The following is a 10,000-nucleotide window of genomic DNA, read 5'->3' as shown; positions in this document are numbered from 1 at the left end:
TAGCTGAATGAGTGTGTAGCTGAGTGAGTGTGTAGCTGAGTGAGTGTGTAGCTGAGTGAGTGTGTAGCTGAGTGAGTGTGTAGCTGAGTGAGTGAGTGTGTAGCTGAGTGAGTGTGTAGCTGAGTGAGTGTGTAGCTGAGTGAGTGAGTGTGTAGCTGAGTGAGTGTGTAGCTGAGTGAGTGAGTGTGTAGCTGAGTGAGTGTGTAGCTGAGTGAGTGAGTGTGTAGCTGAGTGAGTGTGTAGCTGAGTGTGTAGCTGAGTGTGTAGCTGAGTGTGTAGCTGAGTGTGTAGCTGAGTGAGTGTGTAGCTGAGTGTGTAGCTGAGTGTGTAGCTGAGTGAGTGTGTAGCTGAGTGAGTGTGTAGCTGAGTGAGTGTGTAGCTGAGTGAGTGTGTAGCTGAGTGAGTAGCTGAGTGAGTGTGTAGCTGAGTGAGTGTGTAGCTGAGTGAGTGTGTAGCTGAGTGAGTGAGTGTGTAGCTGAGTGAGTGTGTAGCTGAGTGTGTAGCTGAGTGAGTGTGTAGCTGAGTGAGTGTGTAGCTGAGTGAGTGAGTGTGTAGCTGAGTGAGTGTGTAGCTGAGTGAGTGTGTAGCTGAGTGAGTGTGTAGCTGAGTGAGTGTGTAGCTGAGTGTGTAGCTGAGTGTGTAGCTGAGTGAGTGTGTAGCTGAGTGAGTGTGCAGCTGAGTGTGTAGCTGAGTGTGTAGCTGAGTGTGTAGCTGAGTGAGTGTGTAGCTGAGTGAGTGTGTAGCTGAGTGAGTGTGTAGCTGAATGAGTGTGTAGCTGAGTGAGTGTGTAGCTGAGTGTGTAGCTGAGTGAGTGTGTAGCTGAGTGAGTGTGTAGCTGAGTGAGTGTGTAGCTGAGTGAGTGTGTAGCTGAGTGAGTGTGTAGCTGAGTGTGTAGCTGAGTGAGTGGGTAGCTGAGTGTGTAGCTGAGTGTGTAGCTGAGTGAGTGTGTAGCTGAGTGAGTGTGTAGCTGAGTGAGTGTGTAGCTGAGTGAGTGTGTAGCTGAGTGAGTGAGTGTGTAGCTGAGTGAGTGTGTAGCTGAGTGTGTAGCTGAGTGTGTAGCTGAGTGAGTGTGTAGCTGAGTGAGTGTGTAGCTGAGTGAGTGTGTAGCTGAGTGAGTGAGTGTGTAGCTGAGTGAGTGTGTAGCTGAGTGAGTGAGTGTGTAGCTGAGTGAGTGTGTAGCTGAGTGGGTAGCTGAGTGAGTGTGCAGCTGAGTGAGTGTGTAGCTGAGTGAGTGTGTAGCTGAGTGAGTGTGTAGCTGAGTGTGTAGCTGAGTGAGTGTGTAGCTGAGTGAGTGTGTAGCTGAGTGTGTAGCTGAGTGAGTGTGTAGCTGAGTGAGTGAGTGTGTAGCTGAGTGAGTGTGTAGCTGAGTGAGTGAATGAGTGAGTGTGTAGCTGAGTGAGTGTGTAGCTGAGTGTGTAGCTGAGTGAGTGTGTAGCTGAGTGTGTAGCTGAGTGAGTGTGTAGCTGAGTGTGTAGCTGAGTGTGTAGCTGAGTGAGTGTGTAGCTGAGTGAGTGTGTAGCTGAGTGTGTAGCTGAGTGACTGAGTGAGTGTGTAGCTGAGTGAGTAGCTGAGTGAGTGTGTAGCTGAGTGTGTAGCTGAGTGAGTGTGTAGCTGAGTGTGTAGCTGAGTGAGTGTGTAGCTGAGTGAGTGTGTAGCTGAGTGAGTGTGTAGCTGAGTGTGTAGCTGAGTGACTGAGTGAGTGTGTAGCTGAGTGAGTAGCTGAGTGAGTGTGTAGCTGAGTGTGTAGCTGAGTGACTGAGTGAGTGTGTAGCTGAGTGAGTAGCTGAGTGAGTGTGTAGCTGAGTGTGTAGCTGAGTGTGTGTGTAGCTGAGTGTGTAGCTGAGTGTGTAGCTGAGTGTTTAGCTGAGTGAGTGTGTAGCTGAGTGTGTAGCTGAGTGAGTGTGTAGCTGAATGAGTGTGTAGCTGAGTGAGTGTGTAGCTGAGTGAGTGTGTAGCTGAGTGAGTGTGTAGCTGAGTGTGTAGCTGAGTGAGTGTGTAGCTGAGTGAGTGAGTGTGTAGCTGAGTGAGTGGGTAGCTGAGTGGGTAGCTGAGTGAGTGTGCAGCTGAGTGAGTGAGTGTGTAGCTGAGTGAGTGTGTAGCTGAGTGTGTAGCTGAGTGAGTGTGTAGCTGAGTGAGTGAGTGTGTAGCTGAGTGAGTGGGTAGCTGAGTGGGTAGCTGAGTGAGTGTGTAGCTGAGTGAGTGAGTGTGTAGCTGAGTGAGTGGGTAGCTGAGTGGGTAGCTGAGTGAGTGTGCAGCTGAGTGAGTGTGTAGCTGAGTGTGTGTGTAGCTGAGTGAGTAGCTGAGTGAGTGTGTAGCTGAGTGTGCAGCTGAGTGAGTGTGTAGCTGAGTGTGTGTGTAGCTGAGTGAGTGTGTAGCTGAGTGAGTGAGTGTGTAGCTGAGTGAGTGGGTAGCTGAGTGGGTAGCTGAGTGAGTGTGCAGCTGAGTGAGTGTGTAGCTGAGTGTGTGTGTAGCTGAGTGGGTAGCTGAGTGTGTGTGTAGCTGAGTGTGCAGCTGAGTGAGTGTGTAGCTGAGTGAGTGTGTAGCTGAGTGAGTGTGTAGCTGAGTGTGTAGCTGAGTGTGTAGCTGAGTGAGTGAGTGTGTAGCTGAGTGAGTGTGTAGCTGAGTGAGTGTGTAGCTGAGTGAGTGAGTGTGTAGCTGAGTGTGTAGCTGAGTGAGTGAGTGTGTAGCTGAGTGAGTGTGTAGCTGAGTGTGTAGCTGAGTGAGTGTGTAGCTGAGTGAGTGTGTAGCTGAGTGTGTAGCTGAGTGAGTGTGTAGCTGAGTGAGTGTGTAGCTGAGTGAGTGTGTAGCTGAGTGAGTGTGTAGCTGAGTGAGTGTGTAGCTGAGTGAGTGTGTAGCTGAGTGAGTGTGTAGCTGAGTGAGTGTGTAGCTGAGTGAGTGTGTAGCTGAGTGAGTGTGTAGCTGAATGAGTGTGTAGCTGAGTGAGTGTGTAGCTGAGTGAGTGTGTAGCTGAATGAGTGTGTAGCTGAGTGAGTGTGTAGCTGAGTGAGTGAGTGTGTAGCTGAATGAGTGTGTAGCTGAGTGAGTGTGTAGCTGAGTGAGTGTGTAGCTGAGTGAGTGTGTAGCTGAGTGAGTGGGTAGCTGAGTGGGTAGCTGAGTGAGTGTGCAGCTGAGTGAGTGTGTAGCTGAGTGAGTGTGTAGCTGAGTGTGTAGCTGAGTGAGTGTGTAGCTGAGTGTGTAGCTGAGTGTGTAGCTGAGTGAGTGTGTAGCTGAGTGTGTAGCTGAGTGAGTGTGTAGCTGAGTGAGTGTGTAGCTGAGTGAGTGTGTAGCTGAGTGTGTAGCTGAGTGACTGAGTGAGTGTGTAGCTGAGTGAGTGTGTAGCTGAGTGTGTAGCTGAGTGTGTAGCTGAGTGAGTGAGTGTGTAGCTGAGTGTGTAGCTGAGTGAGTGAGTAGCTGAGTGAGTGTGTAGCTGAGTGTGTGTGTAGCTGAGTGAGTGTGTAGCTGAGTGTGTAGCTGAGTGAGTGTGTAGCTGAGTGAGTGTGTAGCTGAGTGTGTAGCTGAGTGAGTAGCTGAGTGAGTAGCTGAGTGAGTGTGTAGCTGAGTGTGTAGCTGAGTGAGTGTGTAGCTGAGTGTGTAGCTGAGTGAGTGTGTAACTGAGTGAGTGTGTAGCTGAGTGTGTAGCTGAGTGAGTAGCTGAGTGAGTAGCTGAGTGAGTGTGTAGCTGAGTGTGTAGCTGAGTGAGTGAATGAGTGAGTGTGTAGCTGAGTGAGTGTGTAGCTGAGAGTGTAGCTGAGTGTGTAGCTGAGTGAGTGTGTAGCTGAGTGTGTAGCTGAGTGAGTGTGTAGCTGAGTGTGTAGCTGAGTGAGTGTGTAGCTGAGTGAGTAGCTGAGTGAGTGTGTAGCTGAGTGAGTGTGTAGCTGAGTGAGTGTGTAGCTGAGTGAGTAGCTGAGTGAGTGTGTAGCTGAGTGTGTAGCTGAGTGAGTAGCTGAGTGTGTAGCTGAGTGAGTAGCTGAGTGAATGTGTAGCTGAGTGTGTAGCTGAGTGTGTAGCTGAGTGAGTAGCTGAGTGTGTAGCTGAGTGAGTAGCTGAGTGAGTGTGAAGCTGAGTGAGTGAATGAGTGAGTGTGTAGCTGAGTGAGTGTGTAGCTGAGTGTGTAGCTGAGTGACTGAGTGAGTGTGTAGCTGAGTGAGTGTGTAGCTGAGTGTGTAGCTGAGTGAGTGTGTAGCTGAGTGTGTAGCTGAGTGACTGAGTGAGTGTGTAGCTGAGTGAGTGTGTAGCTGAGTGAGTGTGTAGCTGAGTGAGTGTGTAGCTGAGTGAGTAGCTGAGTGTGTAGCTGAGTGGCTGAGTGAGTGTGTAGCTGAGTGAGTGTGTAGCTGAGTGTGTAGCTGAGTGAGTGTGTAGCTGAGTGTGTAGCTGAGTGAGTGTGTAGCTGAGTGAGTAGCTGAGTGAGTGTGTAGCTGAGTGAGTAGCTGAGTGAGTGTGTAGCTGAGTGTGTAGCTGAGTGAGTGTGTAGCTGAGTGTGTAGCTGAGTGAGTGTGTAGCTGAGTGAGTAGCTGAGTGAGTGTGTAGCTGAGTGTGTAGCTGAGTGAGTGTGTAGCTGAGTGAGTAGCTGAGTGAGTGTGTAGCTGAGTGTGTAGCTGAGTGAGTAGCTGAGTGTGTAGCTGAGTGAGTAGCTGAGTGAGTGTGTAGCTGAGTGTGTAGCTGAGTGTGTAGCTGAGTGAGTAGCTGAGTGAATGTGTAGCTGAGTTAGTGTGTAGCTGAGTGAGTAGCTGAGTGTGTAGCTGAGTGAGTAGCTGAGTGAGTGTGTAGCTGAGTGTGTAGCTGAGTGAGTGTGTAGCTGAGTGAGTGTGTAGCTGAGTGAGTGTGTAGCTGAGTGTGTAGCTGAGTGAGTGTGTAGCTGAGTGTGTAGCTGAGTGAGTGTGTAGCTGAGTGAGTGTGTAGCTGAGTGAGTGTGTAGCTGAGTGTGTAGCTGAGTGTGTAGCTGAGTGTGTAGCTGAGTGAGTGTGTAGCTGAGTGAGTGTGTAGCTGAGTGACTGAGTGGGTGTGTAGCTGAGTGTGTAGCTGAGTGAGTAGCTGAGTGACTGAGTGAGTGTGTAGCTGAGTGTGTAGCTGAGTGAGTAGCTGAGTGAGTAGCTGAGTGTGTAGCTGAGTGAGTAGCTGAGTAGCTGAGTGAGTGTGTAGCTGAGTGACTGAGTGAGTGTGTAGCTGAGTGTGTAGCTGAGTGAGTAGCTGAGTGTGTAGCTGAGTGACTGAGTGAGTGTGTAGCTGAGTGTGTAGCTGAGTGAGTGTGTAGCTGAGTGTGTAGCTGAGTGAGTGTGTAGCTGAGTGAGTAGCTGAGTGTGTAGCTGAGTGAGTGTGTAGCTGAGTGTGTAGCTGAGTGTGTAGCTGAGTGAGTGTGTAGCTGAGTGAGTAGCTGAGTGTGTAGCTGAGTGAGTGTGTAGCTGAGTGTGTAGCTGAGTGAGTGTGTAGCTGAGTGTGTAGCTGAGTGAGTGGGTAGCTGAGTGTGTAGCTGAGTGAGTGTGTAGCTGAGTGAGTGTGTAGCTGAGTGAGTGTGTAGCTGAGTGTGTAGCTGAGTGTGTAGCTGATTGAGTGTGTAGCTGAGTGTGTAGCTGAGTGTGTAGCTGAGTGTGTAGCTGAGTGGGTAGCTGAGTGAGTGTGTAGCTGAGTGAGTGTGTAGCTGAGTGAGTGTGTAGCTGAGTGTGTAGCTGAGTGAGTGTGTAGCTGAGTGAGTGTGTAGCTGAGTGTGTAGCTGAGTGAGTGTGTAGCTGAGTGTGTAGCTGAGTGAGTGTGTAGCTGAGTGAGTAGCTGAGTGTGTAGCTGAGTGAGTGTGTAGCTGAGTGTGTAGCTGAGTGTGTAGCTGAGTGTGTAGCTGAGTGAGTGTGTAGCTGAGTGTGTAGCTGAGTGGGTAGCTGAGTGAGTGTGTAGCTGAGTGAGTGTGTAGCTGAATGAGTGTGTAGCTGAGTGAGTGTGTAGCTGAGTGTGTAGCTGAGTGTGTAGCTGAGTGAGTAGCTGAGTGTGTAGCTGAGTGAGTGAGTAGCTGAGTGAGTAGCTGAGTGAGTAGCTGAGTGGGTAGCTGAGTGTGTAGCTGAGTGAGTGAGTAGCTGAGTGGGTAGCTGAGTGGGTAGCTGAGTGAGTGAGTGTGTAGCTGAGTGGGTAGCTGAGTGAGTAGCTGAGTGAGTAGCTGAGTGTGTAGCTGAGTGAGTAGCTGAGTGAGTAGCTGAGTGAGTGAGTAGCTGAGTGAGTAGCTGAGTGAGTGTGTAGCTGAGTGAGTGTGTAGCTGAGTGTGTAGCTGAGTGTGTAGCTGAGTGAGTAGCTGAGTGTGTAGCTGAGTGAGTGAGTAGCTGAGTGAGTAGCTGAGTGAGTAGCTGAGTGGGTAGCTGAGTGTGTAGCTGAGTGAGTGAGTAGCTGAGTGGGTAGCTGAGTGGGTAGCTGAGTGAGTGAGTAGCTGAGTGTGTAGCTGAGTGAGTAGCTGAGTGAGTAGCTGAGTGAGTAGCTGAGTGTGTAGCTGAGTGGGTAGCTGAGTGGGTAGCTGAGTGAGTAGCTGAGTGTACCGCGCGATGAGGAAGTCCACGCGTAGCTGCAGGGCTTGCCGCAGCGTCTCTGAGTCTGTGATGAGGTAGCGTAGCGAGCGAAGAGCTGCTGCTCGGACCTCTTTGGCGTCATTCAGGAGAGCCGGACGCAGGCTAAGTGGGGGGGGGGGGGGTGGTGAGTGAGTCAGTCAGTCAGTTAGTCACTCACTCGCTCACTCAGTCACTCACTCACCCACCCACCCACCCAGTCACTCATTCAATCAGTCAGTCACTCAGTCAGTCACGCAGTCAGTCAGTCAGTCACTCAGTCACTCAGTCAGTTACTCACTCAGTCAGTCACTCAGTCAGTCAGTCACTCAGTCAGTCACTCACTCACTCACTCAGTCAGTCACTCACCCACCCACTCACTCACTCACCCACCCACCCACCCACCCACCCACTCACTCACCCACCCACCCACTCACTCACCCACTCACTCACCCACCCACCCACCCACCCACCCACTCACTCACCCACCCACCCACCCACCCACCCACTCACTCACCCACTCACTCACCCACCCACCCACCCACCCACCCACCCACTCACCCACCCACCCACCCACCCACCCACTCACTCACCCACCCACCCACCCACTCACTCACCCACTCACCCACTCACCCACCCACTCACTCACTCACCCACCCACCCACCCACTCACTCACTCACCCACTCACCCACCCACCCACTCACTCACTCACCCACCCACCCACCCACCCACCCACTCACTCACTCACTCACTCACTCTCCCACACACCCACTCACTCACTCACCCACCCACCCACCCACCCACTCACTCACTCACTCACCCACCCACCCACCCACCCACCCACCCACCCACCCACCCACCCACCCACCCACTCACCCACTCACCCACCCACCCACTCACCCACCCACCCACCCACCCACTCACCCACCCACTAACCCACCCACTCACCCACTCACCCACCCACTCACCCACTCACCCACCTACTCACCCACCCACCCACTCACTCACCCACCCACCCACCCACTCACTCACCTACTCACTCACCCACTCACTCACTCACCCACTCACTCACCCACTCACTCACTCACTCACCCACCCACCCACCCACTCACCCACTCACCCACTGACCCACCCACCCACTCACTCACCCACCCACCCACCCACTCACTCACTCACCCACCCACCCACTCACCCACCCACCCACTCACCCACTCACCCACCCACTCACCCACCCACCCACCCACCCACTCACCCACCCACCCACTCACCCACCCACTCACCCACTCACCCACCCACTCACCCACCCACCCACCCACTCACCCACTTACCCACCCACTCACTCACCCACCCACCACCCACTCACCCACCCACCCACTCACCCACTCACCCACCCACCCACTCACCCACTCACCCACCCACTCACTCACCCACCCACCCACCCACCCACTCACCCACCCACTCACCCACCCACCCACTCACCCACTCACCCACTCACTCACCCACTCACCCACCCACTCACCCACACACCCACCCACTCACTCACCCACCCACCCACCCACTCACCCACACACCCACCCACTCACTCACCCACCCACCCACCCACCCACCCACTCACCCACTCACTCACCCACCCACTCACCCACACACCCACCCACCCACCCACCCACCCACTCACCCACTCACTCACCCACCCACTCACCCACACACCCACCCACTCACTCACTCACCCACTCACTCACCCACCCACCCACTCACCCACACACTCACTCACCCACCCACTCACCCACACACCCACCCACCCACTCACCCACCCACCCACTCACCCACCCACCCACCCACTCACCCACTCACACACCCACTCACCCACCCACTCACCCACACACCCACCCACCCACTCACACACCCACTCACACACCCACTCACCCACCCACTCACCCACCCACTCACCCACCCACCCACTCACCCACCCACCCACCCACTCACCCACTCACACACCCACTCACCCACTCACCCACTCACCCACCCACTCACCCACCCACTCACTCACCCACCCACCCACTCACCCACTCACACACCCACTCACCCACCCACTCACCCACTCACCCACTCACCCACCCACCCACCCACTCACCCACCCACCCACCCACCCACTCACCCACTCACACACCCACTCACCCACCCACCCACCCACTCACCCACTCACTCACCCACCCACTCACTCACTCACCCTTCCACTGACCCACTCACTCACCCACTCACCCACCCACTCACCCACCCACTCACCCACTCACCCACCCACCCACTCACCCACCCACTCACCCACTCACCCACTCACACACCCACTCACCCACCCACTCACCCACCCACTCACCCACTCACCCACCCACCCACTCACCCACCCACCCACCCACCCACCCACTCACCCACTCACACACCCACTCACCCACCCACCCACCCACTCACCCACTCACTCACCCACCCACTCACTCACTCACCCTTCCACTCACCCACTCACTCACCCACTCACCCACCCACTCACCCACCCACTCACCCACCCACTCACTCACCCACCCACTCACCCACCCACTCACTCACCCACTCACCAAATGATCATCTCTCTGTGTGTGAATCCCAGACGCTCCTCACTGTGCCCTGCACTGGAAACGAGCTGCACACAGACACATGCAAAGGTCCCCCGTGTAGCCTCGCACACACTCCGAGGGCAAGGGCAGTCAGCCAGTTGAGGCGCGTGTGTGTGTGCGTGTGTGTGTCTGTGTGTGTGTGTCTGTGTGTGTGTCTGTGTGTGTGTCTGTGTGTGTGTGTGTCTGTGTGTGTGTGTCTGTGTGTGTGTCTGTGTGTGTGTGTCTGTGTGTGTGTAAGTCTGTGTGTGTGTCTGTGTGTGTGTGTGTCTGTGTGTGTGTGTCTGTGTGTGTGTGTGTCTGTGTGTGTGTGTCTGTGTGTGTGTCTGTGTGTGTCTGTGTGTGTCTCTCGATCTGTGAGTCTCTGTGTGAGTGCCTCTGTGTGTCTCTGTGTGTGTCTCTGTGTGTGTCTCTGTGTGTGTCTGTGTGTGTGTCTGTGTGTGTGTCTGTGTGTGTGTCTGTGTGTGTGTGTCTGTGTGTGTGTGTGTGTCTGTGTGTGTGTCTGTGTGTGTGTCTGTGTGTGTGTCTGTGTGTGTGTCTGTGTGTGTGTCTGTGTGTCTGTGTGTGTCTGTGTGTGTGTGTGTGTGTCTGTGTGTGTGTCTGTGTGTGTGTGTGTCTGTGTGTGTGTCTGTGTGTGTGTGTCTGTGTGTGTGTCTGTGTCTGTGTGTGTCTCTGTGTGTGTCTGTGTGTGTGTGTCTGTGTGTGTCTGTGTGTGTGTGTCTGTGTGTGTCTGTGTGTGTGTGTGTGTCTGTGTGTGTGTCTGTGTGTGTCTGTGTGTGTGTCTGTGTGTGTGTGTCTGTGTGTGTGTGTCTGTGTGTGTCTCTCTCGATCTGTGAGTCTCTGTG

The 10,000-nt window shown here is 53.9% G+C and overlaps 1 protein-coding gene across 1 annotated transcript in view; it reads right to left on the bottom strand.

Moving 5' to 3' along the window:
- The window catches only part of LOC144954035 (rapamycin-insensitive companion of mTOR-like), a gene marked incomplete at its 3' end in the record, with an annotated part of 26,955 nt that overhangs the window by 5,845 nt on the left and 11,110 nt on the right, over positions 1-10,000 (bottom strand). Inside the window, exons 4-5 of the mRNA XM_078884618.1 lie at positions 9,120-9,184; positions 6,510-6,641 (exon numbers count right to left, since the gene is read on the bottom strand). Coding sequence (XP_078740744.1) covers positions 6,510-6,641; positions 9,120-9,184 — 197 coding nt within the window. The remainder of the gene's footprint in view (positions 1-6,509; positions 6,642-9,119; positions 9,185-10,000) is intronic.

The sequence above is a fragment of the Lampetra fluviatilis genome, unplaced genomic scaffold, assembly GCF_964198595.1.
Source record: "Lampetra fluviatilis unplaced genomic scaffold, kcLamFluv1.1 SCAFFOLD_863, whole genome shotgun sequence".
Lineage (NCBI taxonomy): Eukaryota > Metazoa > Chordata > Hyperoartia > Petromyzontiformes > Petromyzontidae > Lampetra > Lampetra fluviatilis.
This window is presented reverse-complemented; position numbering and strand designations above follow the sequence as displayed.